At 40.8% G+C, this 19,052-nt stretch overlaps 1 protein-coding gene and 1 long non-coding RNA gene across 3 annotated transcripts in view; one reads left to right on the forward strand and one right to left on the reverse strand.

The window, feature by feature from the left end:
- Positions 1 to 2,822: 2,822 nt before the first annotated feature.
- On the reverse strand, positions 2,823 to 18,090 carry LOC144254915 (uncharacterized). The gene is made up of 3 exons (XR_013343628.1): positions 18,023 to 18,090; positions 7,023 to 7,071; positions 2,823 to 3,135 (listed from the first exon to the last, which is right to left on the reverse strand). It is a non-coding gene; the product is annotated as an uncharacterized LOC144254915 (long non-coding RNA).
- Positions 16,740 to 19,052, forward strand: part of Lcor (ligand dependent nuclear receptor corepressor) — a 129,461-nt gene continuing 127,148 nt past the window's right edge. The window contains exons 1-2 of one of the 2 annotated variants that reach the window (XM_077798827.1): positions 16,740 to 16,746; positions 17,669 to 17,742. Coding sequence is in view for 1 of the 2 variants with exons in the window: in XM_077798826.1 (XP_077654952.1) it covers positions 17,298 to 17,380; positions 17,669 to 17,742 (157 nt within the window). In the remaining variant the exon portion in view is untranslated. Of the gene's footprint in view, positions 16,747 to 17,241; positions 17,381 to 17,668; positions 17,743 to 19,052 lie in introns of those variants that run through there. The other variant, XM_077798826.1, reaches the window with a different exon arrangement.

Consider the following 19,052-nt stretch of genomic DNA (forward strand, 5'->3'; position numbering starts at 1 on the left):
TGATCTCTAGATAAAAATAGAGATACTGCAAGGACATAACTGAAAAGCTCTGATTTAAGTATCTAAAAAAATAATTTTCTCATAAAATATTAGTAATATCCCCAAATGCCAAATTATACTATAACTTAGGGAAAAAAGTAGTGAAAAACTGGACTGGTTCACATTAAAATCTGGTAACCTTCAATTTGAACTTGAGTAAATTTAATTTGTCCTTAACCTTAGCTATTCAAAGATTATATTAAATCAATATAATAGAGCAATGACCTAGCCAGTTAGAATGATAAGACCATGAAATCTGATGATTTACATTTAATGTAAGCTTAACCAAAAATAAAAAATAAGAGCCCCACAGCACACTCATATTGACTACAGCACTGTAAAGACATTTTAAGAATAAAACTGTATGCAAAATTATATAAGTGGAACTTTAAATTTATGGGTTATTTTCCCAAATAACAATAGAATGAATTGAGTAGTTAAGATATAAGCTGCTTTGAGAAGATGTAGGAGCGTTGGGCCCAGTGGCATACGCCTAAAATACCAGCGACTCTGGAGGCTGAGGCAGGAGGATAATGAGTTCAAAGGCAGCCTCAGCAAAAGCAAGGTGCTAAACAACTCAGTGAGACCCTGTCTCTAAATAAAATTTAAAAAAATAAAAGGTTGGGGATGTGGCTCAGTGGTCGAGTGCCCCTGAGTTCAATCCCCAATTGCAAAAAAAAAAAAAAAAAAAAAGAGGAGGGGGGATATAGGAGGAAGACATATATATCATTATTATAATTTACTTATTACATAATTACTTACTTATAATGTTTAAGTGAACATATCTATGGGGTACAGTGTGATAATTTGAGATATGTACACAGATGTTGTAAAGGTAAAATTTCTAAGCTGATTCTAAGCTGCAAAAGTCTGAGTTAAAGTGTAAAAGACCGGGCATTGTAAAGCTTCTAAATGGCAAGGCCTGGGCTAAAAAGTAAAGACTAGGTATTGTTAAAATTCTTCTGCTATCCCCGGAAACTGTAATCCCTGTAGCTGTTAGGACAATGCTGGAACTGCCCAGTAAATATTTCCACTGACTTTCTGGTTGTTTAATAGCTAAGGGTTCTGAGTTGCTTGGCACGTAGGCATTGCAGGACCTAAACCAATCAGTTTGAATGTGTACCCCACTTAGGAGCACCAATCACCCCTGTCCAATCTGTTCCTGCCAATGTATGCACTAATCCTAACTCAGGGTTGTTGTTCAATTTTCCTGCGCCTCATGATGATTTGTTCTGATGTATGCAAAGCCCCCCACCCTCTCCAAAAAGTGTACTTAAGCTCCGCCTGACCTCTGCTCTGGGCTCTGGGCTGCTCTCCCTCCTTAAGTGAGCACAGAGTCCCAGCGCGATGGCATGGATCCTCAATAAATCCCCTTTTGCCAATTGCATGGAGTCAGTCTCTTGGGCGGTCTCTCCCTCCGACGTTTCGCCGGACCCCCCTTACAATGTAACAATCAAATCGGGGCAATTAGCTTTTCCATCTCCTTAAACGTTTATTATTTCTTTGTGTTGAGAATCTTCCATTTCCTTTCTTCTAGCTCTTTACAAAACAGGTAAGAAACTGTTGTAAACTAGAGTGGCTGTGCTAGAGAACACTAGTGCACACCCCTGCCATCTCACTCTATTTTGGTACCTTTTATCTGATCCTGTTCTGTACCCCTCTCCTCTCCCTTTCCTAACCTCTAGTGAACACTATCCACTCTTAAGAAATCAACTTTTTTGGTTTCTACACATGGAGTGACAATATGCAGTATTTGCCTTCCTGTGTTTAGCTTATTTTGCTTAATATATCGTCCTCTGGTTCCATCCATGTATCTTCAGCATGTTCCCCCCCCCCCCAGGATTGAACCTAGAAGCTTTACCACTGTGCTACAAATCCAGTTTTTTTTTTTTTTTTTAATTTTTAATTTTGAGACAGGATCTCACCAAGATGCCGAGGCTGGCAATCCTCCTGCCTCAGCCTCCCAAGTCACTGAAATTACACCACACTCAGCTGATGGTTTTTTCCCCAATCTCTTTTGTTGATTGGTCTATTCCAGTTTTCTGTCTTTCTTTAAGCCAATTATGAACATTTGTATAGAACAAAGTCAAGGGAAAAAAATGGCAAAAAGTTTTACTACTATGTTTTGGTTGCTTTTTACTCGATTCAGAATTGCCTAGCAGTTGTAAATCTTTGACTATTTTTCAGAATTCAGACAAGACTAGTTATAAATGTTTCTGCTTGATTTCTTGATGTGTCCGTGGAGGGGCTACCTTAAGGCCATTCTCACTGACGTTACTCTTCTACATCCATGCGTTTTTGCATTGTGTGGAAATGGTTAGCTTTGTTGGGAAAATACAAATGTTCATAATTGGCTTCAAAAAAAATAGAAAAGTGGAGTAGATCTTTTAGTTTTTCAAAGAAGTGAACAAGTGTCTTTTCAGAATCATAATTTATCCAGATCTCTATTTACCTGAACATGTGATTTTTTTCTAGTTTTCAGAAAAAAAATGATAAACAACTTGCTATAGTCTATGTTAGGTGACCAAAAGGAGTAATTTTTAAAGGAATATAGGAAGGAGTTATTTATAGCTAGGAAGCAATCAAAAGCTGTTTCCATGGAAAATTTCCATTATAATTTTTCTGCCTGAAAAGTTATAAAATGCATCTGAGTTAAGCAAAATGGAAGTGTCTAAACCAAAAGAAGTCCTTATAGAAATGTTTATTTTAAGTAAGAAAGTATGGTAGAAATTGCAGAAAGTACTTAAAATGTCCTCACAGAGCTTTAGCAAAATGCATGTTTCAAAATTTCTGATAATCTCCCCGTCTTACAAACTCAACTCCTCCTCACTGAGCAACGGCTTTAAATTGCTTTTGTTTAATTTTTTAAAAGATGGGATATTCAGGGCCTGCTATGTGCCAGCTACCCAATTGTCTGGGTAGCAGATCCCCATCTGATTTTCCCAGGTGTGAACAGGCAAGGTGCAGAGTCCATCAGAGGGGGGGCAGAGAAGAGAGAGCTGGGCATAGAATTCACATCTGCTCCTTCCTTATGCAATGATCTGTCAACTTTGACCTCAGGAAGTTTCACAATTGTGGGCAATCTTCATTAGGTTCCTTGAAAGGAGAAAATATAGATATATAAGTATCTATCAGGAAAAAATCAGAGTAACTGATATGAATTTGCAGAACGATAAGAGCTATTATTTAACTCAAATCATGAGCTGAGCACTTTTTTACCTGCCTTATTTCATTTAATACTTAAAACAATTCTACAAGGTGTGTACTATTTTTCAAATCTTGTTTTAGAGACAGGAAAAATAATGTACACAGATTTAAAATACCTTATTCAAGGTCACATAGCAGGTAGGTGGAAGAATTTAAACTTGAGAGATGCCAATACTTTGGTTTTCATTTTTTTTCCACTATAGTAATGCTAATGTGGCTCAGAATGTAACTAAAAGATAGCTTTGAACTTCCCTTTAGTCTATACAAATTAAACTCATTGCTATTGGCATTTAACAAATGCTTAACCACCAAGTCTTTGATACTCTACATGATTTATACAATCATGTTATTATATTATTATTAGGCACCAGGGATTGAACCCACTGAATCACATCCCTGGCCCTTTTTATTTTTTTAAATTTGGAGACAGAGTCTTGCTAAATTTCCCACATTGTCCTCAAACTTACAATCTTCCTGCCTTAGCCTACCGAGCCACTGGAATTACAGACATGCACCACCACACCCAGCAATACATTATTCTTCAAAGATGATAAAGCATTAGAATATATTTAGTAATTCTGTTAACCAATCTATTTTTTTTTCCAAAAGTAAATTCTTATTAATATTTTCTTTATTTGTGATTCTTCAGTGAAACACCTCTTCAAAAGGTCAGGCACTGTCATTTCTTTCTTTTATTTCCTTGGAACTGGGAATTGAACCTACAGGCACTTTATCACTGAGCCATATCCCCAGCCTTTTTTATTTCATTTTTAAGACAGGGTCTGGCTAAGTCGCCCAGGTTGGCCGTAAACTTGCAATTCTCCTGTCTCAGTCTTCCAAGTACCTGAGATTCTAGATGTGTGCCATCTCTTTAACCTCTTTTATAGAAGAAATACAGAGCCCTCCTGATTTAATTACCTCCTAAAAGCCCTACCTGTTAATACTACCACAATGAATTTTGGAGGAGCACAAATGTTTAGAACATAACATAACTCTGTGTATGTGTGTGTGTGTTTAAATTTTTTAATCAAATCATGTTATACGATGTGTACTTTTCCTTTAACTTTTTTTTTTTTTTAATTTGGCAATGCTGGGGATTAAACCCAACGCCTCATGCATACTAGGCAAGCATTCTACTATGGAGTTACATCTCCAGTCCTACTATGCATAAATGGCTTTCTTTTGCCATTTAAAAATGTATTGTCCGGCAGGGGTTGTAGTTCTGTGGTAGAGTGCTTGGCTAGCACACGTGAGGCACTGGGTTCCATTCTCAGCACCACATTAAAAAATAAATAAATAATAAAATAGAAGTGTTGTGTGCATCTACAACTGAAAAAATTAAAAATATATTATAGATCAGTATTGGCATCTATATACTGATCTATTTCATTCTTTTTAGCAGCTAATTAGTATTTTATTGAATGAGCACACATGGTGGCTTATTTGCTTTCATTTTTTCCACTTAAAATTTTCTTTGTACATTTACCTTTATGTCCTTGTTAAATTCTTAGAAGTGACAGTTCTAAGAAAGAGGGTATATGTATTTTATTTTATTTATTTATTTACCCAGGAGCACTTAACCACTGAGCTGCATCCCCAACCCTTTTTTACATTTCAGTTAGAGACAGGATCTTGCTGAGTTGCTTAGGGCCTCCCTAAGATGCTGAGGCTGACTTTGAACTTGCAATCTTCCTGTCTCAGCTTCCCAAGCTTCTGGGATTACAGGCGTGCACCACTGTGCCTGGCTATGTTTTATACTCAGATAAAATATTAAGATTTTTACCATAAGACCCAATCAAGTCAATAGGTGATATAGGCTGCAGGAATAGTCACACTGGCATAGTTTTTAGGAACAGTTTTAGTATCTTTGTGTGGGAGAAATCAATCTGACATGAATGAATTACTGAAATAACAATATCAACACTACCTGGCCTTGTGTGTCAGATAGGCGCATACATGGAGTATCTCATTTAATCCTCACGACAACCCTGTGAGGTAGGTACTATTATTTCCCCATTTTTCTGATGAGCAAACTGAAGTTCAGAGAGGTCAAGAAAGTATGAAACCTGGGGTTCAAGCCCATAAGGTGAAAGAAGAGCTAAGGTGGCGAACCTGTGGGTTAATGTAGGAGTGTGATGGAGGATGAGTAGGAAGCTGGGAGACAGAAAGAAAAGTTATGCAACTGAGTTGCAGAGTATGCCTTCCAGAATAATTTCTCACACTTTTACAATCCATCAAAAGTCTCTGTTCTCTTGGTATGGCTTCAGCTATGGAAAGGAACCATGCCAGTCTGGACACATCTAACTTTAATAGCCTCTATTCTACTTTGAAAGAACAAAGAAATGAAATTTGATGAGCTAGGTACACAATTTTAACAAAAGCTCAAGACTACCAGAGGTGATGTATCACATGTCAGCAGGAGATTTTTGAATAAATTGTGCATATAGTGAATTTTATTGGAGGAGTGGAGTAAAGGATAGTTAGATCCATATCCAGAGCAACTCCACCCCTTCAAGGCTGCAGAATCTGTGTACAAGGAGGACATCCCTCTAGATGCCCGGCCCTGAGGATCTAGATTAGGAGTGCTTTACTTTGCCTGTTGTTGACCTTGCCTGATTGCCATTTCTGTAGCCCTTTCAGGAACCAGATAGACACGGAACCAGAGAGAGTAACTGTCCTGTTCTTGTGTGACTTCCTACCTCCTGGCTCTCCAGCTGCGCTTTGTTTTCTTATCTTCACCTATGAGTCTCACTGCCCAACGATTTGAGCTGGCTCCAGACTGTTTGTATTCTCTAGTTTTTGTTTCTCCACATTTGAGGAGTCATAAGTTCCCAAAGCCATATGTGGGAATTAGACTCTAAGGAGAAAACCCAACACAGATTAGTGAAACTTTATGAGTGGAGAATAAGAAGTTCCTTATACATTGAGAATATATTCCTGCCTCTTGTTTGGAGTGCTTCGTGATAGAACAGAGGCATTATGGGAACAGAAGAAGGGAAATACTTATTTTCAAGCAAATAGAGATGATTTATCATATTACTTGTGAAGTAATGAGAGGAGTCTGAATGAAAAGATTTGTTATTATTAGCTGAATATAGTATGTTTTTAAAAATCTCGGGTAGAGTCGGGTGCAGTGGTGCATTCCTGTAATTCCAGTGACTTGGGAGGTGGAGGCAGGAGAATGGCAAGTCTGAGGCCAGTCTCAGCAACTTAACAAGGCAATATGCAACTTAGTGGTAAAGGCTCAGTGGGCTGCAGGAATAGCCCCACTGGCTCAGTGATAAAGCACCTCTGGGGTTCAATTCCCAGTACCAAAAGTAACACCACCACCACCAACAAAACAACAATAACAACAACAAAAACTCAGACATATAATTAATTGTATTACTCAATTCATGACATACTATTATTATTGCTGGATAAAAGGGATCTTTTTTTTCCTGTTTTCTTTCTTATTTTAACCCTCTCTCCTTTTTCTTCTCGTCACCACTTTTCTTCTCTAACCCCTCCTCCAAACATAGACTACCAGTCCAGTGTGCTTAATACATGTTCTTGGATATATTTATACTACAAAACAGAGTTTTTTTTTAATGTTTCTACTCCAAAAATTTTTTAAAAAATTATTCGCATTCACATAGGTACATTTAGTTCATTTCTTCTAAGTGTTACATAGTATATTCTGTAAGACGCTTCCACATGTTTTAGGCAGATTTTCCACTCTGTGACCAAAAGACCTGACAATTTTTAGAGGAGGAAAAGTTTATTTGGGGGCTCACGGTTTCAGAGGTCTCATTCCACAGATGGCTGGCTCGATTCTTCGGGGCCCTAGGTGAGGCAGAACATCATGAAGAAGGGCATGGAGGAGGAAATCAGCTCAGGACATCACATGAGGAAGCAGAGAAAGAGTTCTCTCAGCAGGGACATATAAACTCCAAAGGCAAGCCCTAGTGACCCACCTCCTCCAGACACACCCCACTTGCCTACGTTAACATTCGGTTACTCCCTATAAGGGGATTAATGCACTGATTAGGTTAAACCACTCATGACTCAATCATTTCACCTCTAAACTTTCTTATATTTTCTCACATTTGAACTTTTGGGGGGATACCTAATACCTAAACCATAATATGCCACATTTTAAATTATTCATTTCCTTAGCTTAGTAGTCAGGGTGGATTAAAAAAACTGTACGTTTCAGTGGCTGAAAACAATGGAAATTTGTTTCATGCTCAGGTGACAGTCCAAGGTAGAATGGTAGAGAATTGGGGAAGGGATTTTTCTTCATGTAGACTTTTATTCCTTTATTGTATGGCTTTACCATCTTCCAGGCCTGTTCCCCTCTACCTTGACTAGTGAATGGAAAAAAAGAGACCCAAAAGAATTGTGTGAAATGTTTGTTTGTTTGGGACCAGGCATGGAATGGCATACCTTACTCATACCGGCACTCCATTGGCCAGAATTTGGTCATAGATCTCCATGTAACTCCTGTAGTCTACCAGTGTGCCAAGAGAAGAAAACAGGATTCTGTGAATAGAGCAGCTTCTGCCCAACCTAGGTTGCCTTTGGTCCCAACCAGTACAAACACAGCTATAATTGGCACCTTCATACCTGACTAACATCCTCTTATGGACCAGTATGCCACTGGGATTATATACATGAAGTGGGATTACTGGTGTAACACATGTAGCAACTCAGGCCCTTGGACCTCACCATTTTGCTGTAAAGCTGCCCAAGGTTTCCATCCACGAGCATCTGCATCTCTGGAACTGTTCTGTCTATGAACAAGACTTGCACAAGTGCTGGGAAATTAATCCTTTCCTTGGACTCAGAGCAGCTCTCACCCAATGACTAAGGGGATCTCTATAAATACCCCAGCTCGCTCAGCCTTTAGTGAGTTCATCTGAGGCACATATTCTACACTGTCCTATAGTTACCTAGAGAGATAAACTCTAGTGCCCACATGAGTAATTTGCTTAATAATTCACCCCTAATTGACTTCTTTCTCTTCCTCATCTCACTTCCTCACTCCCTATTGAGGTTTCCTGGGATCATAGCCCTAAGAGACTACTGTCATTTATAGTCTTGTCTCTGGATCTAAGACTCTGGATCATGGAAGCTACAGAGACCTGTACAGATAATTGTTCCCATGGTAGCAGCACCATTTATATTCTCACATAAGGATTTCTGCTTCTAAGTGACCTTGCTAACTTGAATTCATTTTGTAATTTTTTTTATTGGTTGTTCAAAACGTTACAGAGCTCATGATATATCATCTTTCATACATTTGACTCAATTGGGTTTTGAACTCCCATTTTTACCCCAAATACAGATTGCAGAATCACATCTGTTACATACTCACATTTTTACATAATGGCATATTAGTGACTGTTGTATTCTGCTACCTTTCCTATCCCCTACTATCCCCCCTTCATTTTGTAATTTTATTTTGTTTTCTTTGATTTCTAGTGAAACTAAGCATTTCTTCATACACTGTGGGCCATATAATTTTCTCATTCTTATATTTCCTGATTATGATCTTTTCCATTTTCTTGTTGGGTTGCCCATATTTTTCTTGACTTGAAATATTTGCTTGCATATTTTAGCTATTAATTCCTTGCTGGTTAGATGTTGAAAATATTTTCTCCCTTCCTCTCAAGCATCTGTTAAATTGAATCTATAATGTCCTCTATAGACCATTAACTTTAATGCAATAAAATTCTTTTATACATATATATGGTCTAGTTTACAATGTTCCCACAATAACAGAGATATTATTTTCCATATCTCCCTCTTCCTGTGTTAGTACCATGATAACTTTATTGCTATGGCTTTATATCATAACATCCAGTAGAATGAATTCCTCCTTGTCTGGAAGCAGAAGTTGGGGTTGGACTTTGGGATGCATATTAGACAGGTTCTCCTGAGAAACAGAACCAATAGACTATAAAGATCCAGAATGAGATTTATTATAAGGAATTGGCTCATGTGATTATGGAAGGTGAAAAGACATACTATCTGGCATCTGCAAGCTGGAGCCCCAAGAAAAGCCAGTGGTGCCGCTGGAAGGCCTGAGCCAATGGTGTACATTACAGTTTGAGTCTGAAAAGCCTGAGAACCAAGAGCGCTGAGGGCAGGGGATCAATTTTCCAGCTTAAGAGGTCAGGAAGACAATGAATTTAACTTTCCTCCACATTTTTGTTTTATTCAAGCCCTCAATAGATTGCATGATGCCCACCCACATTGGGAAAGACATGTACTTTACCCAGTTACCATTCAAATGCTAATCACTTTCAGAAATACTCTTTGATATGAGGTTTAACCAAATATCTGGGCATCCCATTACACAGTCAAGTGGACACATAAAATTAACCATCACAGGATACAAAAGTGTTCTTAGGGACATGAAAGAGAAAGTTGGAAGCAGATTTGGGCAGAGAAAGTAGCTGGACTAAGATGCAGGTTGACAAAAACTTAGTCAACATAGTGAAGCATTTTAGAGCAGGTATTAACCATTAGAGTATTCTGCATTAGACTCAATGGCCATACCCATTCTCAGTCACCACATCCTGAAAGCTCTAGAAGGACTTCCTTGGGCAAGAGCGTTCTCAGCAGCTGAGGCTGATACTGAAGCAGCTGATCGCTGGTGGCATGTATTGGCCCCATTCCCTGCAGGTAGGTGGCAAGTTCTTCCTTGAAAGCGGACCTTTGTTGCACATTTCTGTGTCTAATATACCTGTCTTTGCTTTTCTTTTTAAAAAAATTGACACAATTCTTCATAGACATTTTCTTTTCTTCAAAATTTTAGGTTTGTTGAGTTCTTTTTGGAATTTTGGTTGGAATGGCACAGAATGCATTATCATTCAGTGTGAGCAGAATTATCATCCACTAAGGAGTAGTGTGCCCAAAAAATGACATTTGGATGGTGACCAAATAGATGACACATTGAGGAAGGAGCTATAGGAGTGGGCTATGTGAGGCTAGGAGATTGCTACATATATGGGGATCAAGCTAATAAGTATATTGAAGTAAATACAAATACATGTTTATATTTGAAAGCTTGGTTTCTCAGTGTCAGAAGTGGATTTAAAAATATAGAGTGAAAAAAGTTTGCAAATATCTGGAAATGCTGGGTTGGAATTCAATGTGTCAGTGTGAACTCACAGTTTTTAATGTTCAAAGATGTATGTAGATATGTATGTGTGTACACAAGAGTACAAAAGAAAAAATGGTGATTCTTATGGTGAGAAAACCACTTGATCAGATTAGCAGAATTCTCATCACAGTGGTGCCAAAAATTGACACCATGCACCTCCTGACAAGAACCCAGCCTCTTTTCTGTGGTTTTCCTGCCAAAATGTATGGCTAAGTCTAGTCATAAGCAAACTTAATGGATCCAGTTGAAGATCATTCTGTAGAATGAAAGAACTAAACTGTTTAAAAACTATTGAAGTCATGAAAGACCAAGGAACTTTTCCAGTTCCAGTTTTGTTTGTTTGTTCTTTTGTTTTGGCAGTCGTAGGAATTGAACCATGTGTTAGGCAAGTTCTTTACCTCTGAGCTGTGTTTCCATCCCTGAAACTTTTCCAGTTTGAAGGAGAACTGGAAATACATGACAACAAAATTCACCGTAAGTACCTGGAGAGGATTTAGGATTAGTTGGGACATAGTTGAGTGAAATGTTAATGTTGTATCAATGCTGATTTCTGCATTTGGAGGGTTCTATAATGGTTATTCAGGAGGGTGTCTGTTTTGTTGGTATATACGCTGAATATTTAGGGTGATGGGGCATACAGTCTGTAGCTTTCTATCAGATTGTTTAAAAGAATTTGAGATTAGAACAACAAAACCATATAGACACAGATAGGGAGAGAGAAAGCAGATATAAAATACTCAAAACTAGAGAATCTGAGTGAAGGAGACATGAGAGTTCTTGTAACTTTTCTGTTATTTGAAATTATTTAAAGATAAATATGAAACATTAATATTCATTTTCAAAATAAATTCAAAAACAAGTCTACATAAAAATGTGTTCATAAATATTCACAGCAGCATTATTCATGGTAACTAATAGCCATCAACTCAAATGTATAAATGAAATGTCATATGTTCATACATTGAAATATTATTTGGCAATGAAAAGTAAACACTGACACGTTCTACAACAAGATGAATCTTGAAAACATTATGCAAAGTGAAAGTTGCTTATTATAAAAGACAGCATATTGTTTGATTCCATTTAATTGAAATATTCAGAATAAAAAATTCATAAGAGATAGAAGGTAGTGAGTTAGTTGTAGCTAGGGAAGGGTGAGTGGCTGAAAAGAGATATGGGGTTTCTTTTTGGCGTGAAGAAAATTCTCTACAAGTGATTATGGTGATGATTGCACAACTGTGAGTATACTAAAAATCACTGAAGTGAACAAATGGGTGAATATTATGGTTTGTGAAATATATCCCAATAAAACTGTAAAAATAAGTTTTATTTTTTTTTAGTTGTTGGTGGACGTTTATTTATTTATTTATTTATTTATTTATTTATTTATTTATTTATATGCAGTGCTGAGAATTGAACCCAGTGCCTCACACAGGCTAGGCAAGGGTTTTACCTGTGAGCTACAACCCCAGCCCAAAGCCATGACATCTTTTAGGCAGTGGCACCCAGACAGACTGAGAGGAACTGTGCTTTTACTAAGCAAAAAGAGACCCTACATGAGTAGTTCCCCAAAAAGGCCAAACCACCAACTGACATGGCTTCCCTCTTTTTCTCATTTTATGTCTCACTTCCCCTACCAGCACTGGAGACAAAGAAGTGTGATGGCTCTATACCTTCATTGCCTGAATATGAATGCAATCTCCCACAATCTGTGTGACCTTGGGCAAATTATATCACCTCTCTGTGTTTTGTTATAAAATGGGGATAATTGATGGAGTTATTGTCAGGAATAAATGACACAATCCATGAATTTTTCAAAAGTATCTGTTACTTATTGGAATTTATTAGAAATTGACTACTTTTTTAAAAAAAACTTCTGAGATGTGTTTTCTTCTTAGAAGACTTCAATCTATTTCATTCTCCCATTTATTGTTGGCCATTGCCCTACTACATGACATTTCCATGGAATGAAAGAATCTACTTTCTGTCTCTGAGATATTATTTTTCTATGTTCCATTCCTTCTTATCACCTGGAGCCCAGTGTGAGAACTATAGAACATGGCTCAGGTCACTGCTGTCATTCCTTTATATTCTCACAGACTGAGTCCAAACTGCACAAGCACCTTGATTGCTGTCATCCTGCAGACTGGAAAAGCACATAGGAGCTTAGCAAGGCCAATCATGAGACCTGATGCTCTTTTCATGCTAACAATATGTCAGTGACTCTACATGGATTGTTTCATTTCGTCTTCGTACAAACTCTATCTTGTAGACTTTTATTATCCTCTTTTCCACTTGAGAAAATTGATGACCAGAAAAGTTAATTTGTCAAGGCCACACAGTCATGAACAGATACAGCCAGGATTCCAATCAAGCTCTGTCTTCGGATCCTATTTTCTTTACTGCTGTGTTTTATTGCTTGACCCTTCCAAGAATAATAAAGAGTTTACTGACCAGGCCCTCTTCCAGGGAAGCCAAAACAAATAGAGATCAGAAATCATGTCTTACTATCTATCTGGGTACTCTCAATGCCTAGGACACCACCTGACATTTGATAAAAATTTAGAATGTTTGTTCAACTGATCAACCATTTATGGATCACCTCCTAAGGAATTCAATGAATCATATAACTTGTAGAGTCCTTCTTCTACTTACTAGCAAGACAATTAGAGTTGCAGTCAGAGATCTTTTAGAATTCTGGTCCTGCCTTTTGGTAGCTATATGACCTTGGACAGATGTCTTTATTTTTATTTATTTTTTTGGTACCAGGGGCACTCAACCACTGATCCACATCCCCAGCCCAATTTTGTATTTTATTCAGAGACAGGGTCTCACTGAGTTGCTTAGCACCTCACTTTTGCTGAGGCTGGCTTTGAACTCATGATCCTCCTGTCTCAGCCTCCCAAGCCACTGGGATTACAGGTGTGCATCACCATGCCCGGCAAGATGTCTTTTTTTTTTTTTTTAGTTGTAGATGGACAAAATACCTTTATTTTTATTTATTTATTTTTTAAATTTTTATTGTTGGTTGTTCAAAACATTACATAGTTCTTGATATATCATATTTCACACTTTAATTCAAGTGGGTTATGAACTCCCATTTTTACCCCGTATACTGATTGCAGAATCACACCGGTTACACATCCACTGATTTACATATTACCATACTAGTGTCTGTTGTATTCTGCTGCCTTTCCTATCCTCTGCTATCCCCCCTGCCCTCCCCTCCCCTCCCCTCTTCTCTCTCTACCCCATCTACTGTAATTCATTTCTCCCCCTTGTTTTTTTTCCCCTTACCCCTCACTTTCTCTTGTATGTAATTTTGTATAACCCTGAGGGTCTCCTTCCATTTCCATGCAATTTCCCATCTCTCTCCCTTTCCCTCCCACCTCTCATCCCTGTTTAATGTTAATCTTCTTCTCATGCTCTTCGTCCCTACTCTGTTCTTAGTTACTCTCCTTATATCAAAGAAGACATTTGGCATTTGTTTTTTAGGGATTGGCTAGCTTCACTTAGCATAATCTGCTCTAAAGCCATCCATTTCCCTGCAAATTCTAGGATTTTGTCATTTTTTAATGCAGAGTAATACTCCATTGCGTATAAATGCCACATTTTTTTTTTTATCCATTTGTCTATTGAAGGGCATCTAGGTTGGTTCCACAGTCTTGCTATTGTGAATTGCGCTGCTATGAACATCGATGTAGCAGTGTCCCTGTAGTATGCTCTTTTTAGGTCTTTAGGGAATAGACCGAGAAGGGGAATAGCTGGGTCAAATGGTGGTTCCATTCCCAGCTTACCAAGAAATCTCCATACTGCTTTCCACATTGGCCGCACCAATTTGCAGTCCCACCAGCAATGTACAAGTGTACCCTTTTCCCCACATCCTCCCCAGCACTTGTTGTTGTTTGACTTCATCATGGCTGCCAATCTTACTGGAATGAGATGGTATCTTAGGGTGAAAATACCTTTATTTTATTTATTTATTTTTATACAGTGCTGATGATCAAACCCAGTGTGTCACATGTGCTAGGCAAGCACTCTACTGCTGATCTACTCCCCACCCCAACCCAACCCTAGACAGATGTCTTTAATGCCTCCTTTGAGTCTTGAATCCTTTTACTGGAAAATGTGGTAAAACATTACCTACTTCATAGCACTGCTATTTAGATGGAATGAAATAATGCTGCAATGCTAAACATATGGTAGCTACTCAATAAATGATAGTTATTATTATTTCCACCTGCCATCCTGTCTTCCAAATAAGCCTTTGTGAGGAGATAACTACATGTTGGTTCCCAACTTAAAATTAATGAAGCAGAAATTGAGATTCAAAGTAGAATAGTGGTAATAGCATTAAGTTGGGCATCAGAATTTCTCTCCTGACTTTTGTTGCCCTCTCTGTATCTAGCAACTATTTAACCTTGGTCAAGTCACCTTAATTGTCAGGGCTTCCAATTCCATGCCTCCAATGGGGGCACCATACTCCAATATAGAATTGATCTTTGAAGCCTTTAGAATTCTCTAAATTTGTTACATTTGAGATTATGAATTATTACCCTTGGTTTGATTGTTTTTAAGAAAATTAGTTGGGTTGAGTGGAAGGTATACATTCATCAGTAATTCTCTTTAAACAGTTCCACGTTGTTTATTTACTTAAAACTTTCTGAAACATACTTCCTCCAACTACCGCAGAAACTTGCTTGAAAGCTACAAAAGACTCAAAACCACCACCTACCGGTGAAGATAGGAAGTTTCAGGTTGGTGATACAAGATGCACTGCCATCACAAGTAAAAGATGGTTATTCATAGCAATCTTTTTATATCATGTTCTTTTTGTCCTCTCATCACTGATGATACATTAAGTACACAGAAACTTCCTGACTTAATAGCTTGTTTATTTAGCAATAGTCTTAAAACCCATGAAACATTGTGGACTTTAGAGAAGTGGTCAAAGATCGTTGTTTTTGAGATGGGGGAGGGGGACAAAGGCGCCCTCTATTCATACAGCTCAAACCCCTTCTACTCAACATCGGCCCACCTTATCCATATATTATGGATAGAGAAACCGTTCCTCAAATGCCTGGTTCAGAGAATCAAAACCACCATCTTAGAAAAGATGTAAATCAATACATCAGTGGGATCCTTAATATCAAGTATCTAACGACTTTGGTGTATCTTCCACAGTAAAATATCAAATATCTAAAAGCAGGAGTGTAAAGTTGGGGAAGAGGTCTGAGTCCTAAGATACTAGGACTGCTGGTATATATATATATATATGTGTGTTTTTTTTTGTTGTTGTTGTTTGTTTGTTTTCTTTTCCCGTTAGTTCTCCTATTTTTCTTCTCTCTCAAATGAGTAATTAAGACAAACATTATGTTTAAATAGAACAGATAGTGTCCTGTGCAGGGTGATTTGCTTATTTCAGAAGGCACCTGGAAATTCTTCCTGGTCGAAAATACTTCTGAGTCTTTTTATGAAATCAGAAATTAGGCCATTTTCTAAAAGTCTGCTATAGGTACACTGGAGTCTACTTTTGAGATTCATCTTTACTTCAGCAGTTTTCTACACTTTCTTGAGAATCTTACATAGGATCAGTCCTGCTAGTAGGAATCTCTTGGGTTTTTTAACTTAAAAATAAGTTTGATTTCCAGTTTTTACTGTATTCACGAATATTGGCTAAGTCTTTGAATGATATAATATCATGTACCTAGTTAGCCTTTGAAAACCTTAGGACTGAATGCCTCCACTGGCATCCGGGCATTTATTCCTATTTCTACTGCTTGAACAGGCTCCTGGGAGAAGGAGTTTCGACCGAGAAGTTCAGAGAAGCAGTTGTATGGAACTTGCAACAGTTGGTGTCCGGCGATAGGCAGGTTGGAAGTGATAAATGGGGCAGGTTTAAAAACAAAAAGCCCCAGGGAAGGAAGGAGCAGCCGTGGCCTTGGGGGACAGAGCGAGGGCGGCGCGGGGCCGAATTCTGGCTCTGGGAAGGAGGCTTTCCAGGCGGCCGGAGGCTGCGGCGGACGCAGTGGCGGACTGCAATTCGCAGCCGGGCGGGTGGGGACGCGGCAGGGCGAGCGCGCGGGCGCAGGCCGCCCCGGGGCCACGGGAAGGTGAGGCCATCACTGCCCCCGCGCCGCCCCCGGCGGGAGGCGCGACGCCCAGGCCGCGGGTGCGTGCGCGGCCCCGGGCGACGCGGCTGGGCGTGCGCGGGGCCGCGGCGGAGGCAGGGCCGGGCTGGCGGCAGAAGATGGCGAGGGTGTGTAGGCGGCAGCAATGCTCCGTTGAGAGACGCGGCTTTCGGCAAGAACTGGACTCGTGGCGCCACAAGCTTATTCACTGTGTAGGTGAGACCCTCCTCCGGCCGCTTCCGGCCCTCGAGTCTCCCCGCTACTGGCAGCTCAGGGCGAGGGAGGGAGCCGGGGCAGAGGCGGCGCTGCTCCGGCCCGCCCGCCCTCTCGGGCTCGGGCGCCCCCTCCCCCACCCCCCGGAGTGCGAGCGCGCGCGACCTCCAGGCGGGCTCTCCTCCTCGGCCCGGGCGCGCGCCGGCCCCTCCCCTCGCGCGCCTCCCGGGGCGGGTTCTCGGCGCGCGCGCCCCTCCGCCTCCCCGTCCGGCACCGCTGCCGGTTTATTGTGGAGTCTGCGCCCCCCGCCTCGCCCCTGCATTGGGGTGGCTGAGGGCGGGGGGTCTCTGGGTACTCGGCCCCCGCCCCCTTTCTCCTGCCCGCACCCCTCCCCCACGCGTGGTGGCGCGCCCCCGTTCCCGCGGGCACGCGCGGCGGGCGGCGGGCGGGCGCCCGGCGTTCGGCGTGTGCTAGGCATGAGGTGGAGATGGGGGCGGAGGGAGCCGGAGCTGTCACAGGCCCGGGGTCCGCCTGACCAAGCCAAGTGGGGTGTCATGGCCGCGGGGGGCAGCGGCTGCACTTCCTCCGCGGGCGGCGGCGGCGGCGGCCGGGGAGTTAGTCCTGGACGCACGGGTCGGTGTGTGCGTATTTGTGTTTGGCGTGTGCGCGGCGGGGAGGAGGGGGTGGGACCGAGTCCGCCCGAGGAGCCGGGCGGGGGTCGCTTCTGTCCCGTCGGGACTGGCCGGAGCCGCCGCCTCGCGGAATGCCTAGTCCGCCCCTACCCCCAGCCTCCCGGTCCTTGACGCCCCCCGGGTGGCTTTTTCCCGCGGGCCGGAGGGAATGTGGACGGGGGCGCCCCGGGAGGGGCCGGGCGGCCGAGCTGCGCCTCTCACACTGTGTGTTTTGTCTGTTTTTCTCTTCCAAGGTCCCGTTTCCCTCTGTGCGGCGGCCGGCGGGACCATAAGGGCTTAACTCATATATTTAACCCCCCTCCAAAAAGTAAGTGGCCGGTGTGGTGTCTCCGCTCCGCCCGCCGCCCCTAGCCCCAGTCCATCCTTGTGTCTGACTCTCCTGTCCTCAGCATTGTTATTTCCTCGTCTTTGCCTCGGTGCTGCTGATGTGTGGGGAAATGCCCTCTTTTCGTCCTCTGTCCCCCACGCCCAGCCCTCGGGGAGGCCCAGAATTTCAGCACCCCCACCCTGTGAAGAGTATTCTTGGGAACCAGTTCTTCCCCAACAGAATCTGGGCGATTCTGTCCTTTCGCTTGGGCCCCTCTTACCCTCCTTCCCGACGGGGTTTCGTTGGAAGGAATTATGCAAATCCTGCTTTCTGGTGTCCATTCAGCGGCAATTTCATGCGGTGAGAAGTTCTCTTTGTTGTGTGAGGGGGAGAACAGACACTGATTTAATAGACATATCTGTTGGGGGGAAGGGTGGAGGGGGTGTGGAGAGGCTCAGTTTGGAAGAATTACAGCACTTGGTTAGCTCAGTCTTTGTGTTTGAGCCTTCTGGCTTGACAGGAGGGTCTGCCCTTTACAATGTCCCACAAGGGATGTTTTTCTATAATAGATTAAAAAGCAAAACTGAAACTTTAAACAAGTGAAAAATAAGGTATCCTTTACTTAGAGAATATAAGACTTTACATTTCTGCAGTGTTTCTTTATGGAAATGTATAATGTGAATTTTGTTAATGATTTAGTCTGTAACATCAAAATTCATATAGGCAACAATGCTGTAAGGTATCTGATATCACTTTGGTTGTCCAAAGGTTAAAAGTACATTTTAAAATTCATGCCTATGTAAATAAGAAAGGCATGAACAGCTTTTTTTTGGTATGATTTGTCTTGTGAACATATGTTAAAAATTCCCCTCCTGCCAATTCAAGCCTATCTCTGCCCTCCAGGAAATACACAGCCTTTTGGCTATCAGTTCTCATTTTTACCGTGCTGTCTCTGGTTGTTTAATTCTTTCAAACCTGTCATATGTATTTGCTGAAATGTTAAATTGGTTTACACACTTATGATTTATGTGTCGTTTGTCACCATCATATAAGAAGTATATAGATTTTTGAGAAACACAAAATTGGTGCATTTTCCACGTTGTGGATTAGTATAAAATGTTAAAAATTATTTTGAAGAACATTTAGTTTTGTAGAGTTTCACTTTTGTAAGTGGTTTTGTGTAATAGGGTCTTTTAGTTTTTTAGAAGTTTATGAAATTTGAACACTGTAATCCTAAAGATTTCTTATTGTTGCTTTAGTATAGATGGTTATAATGAGTTGTTTATTTTATTCTAATTCTGTTTGCTTTA

Source organism: Urocitellus parryii, chromosome 5 (genome assembly GCF_045843805.1).
Source record: "Urocitellus parryii isolate mUroPar1 chromosome 5, mUroPar1.hap1, whole genome shotgun sequence".
In the NCBI taxonomy this organism is placed as follows: domain Eukaryota; kingdom Metazoa; phylum Chordata; class Mammalia; order Rodentia; family Sciuridae; genus Urocitellus; species Urocitellus parryii.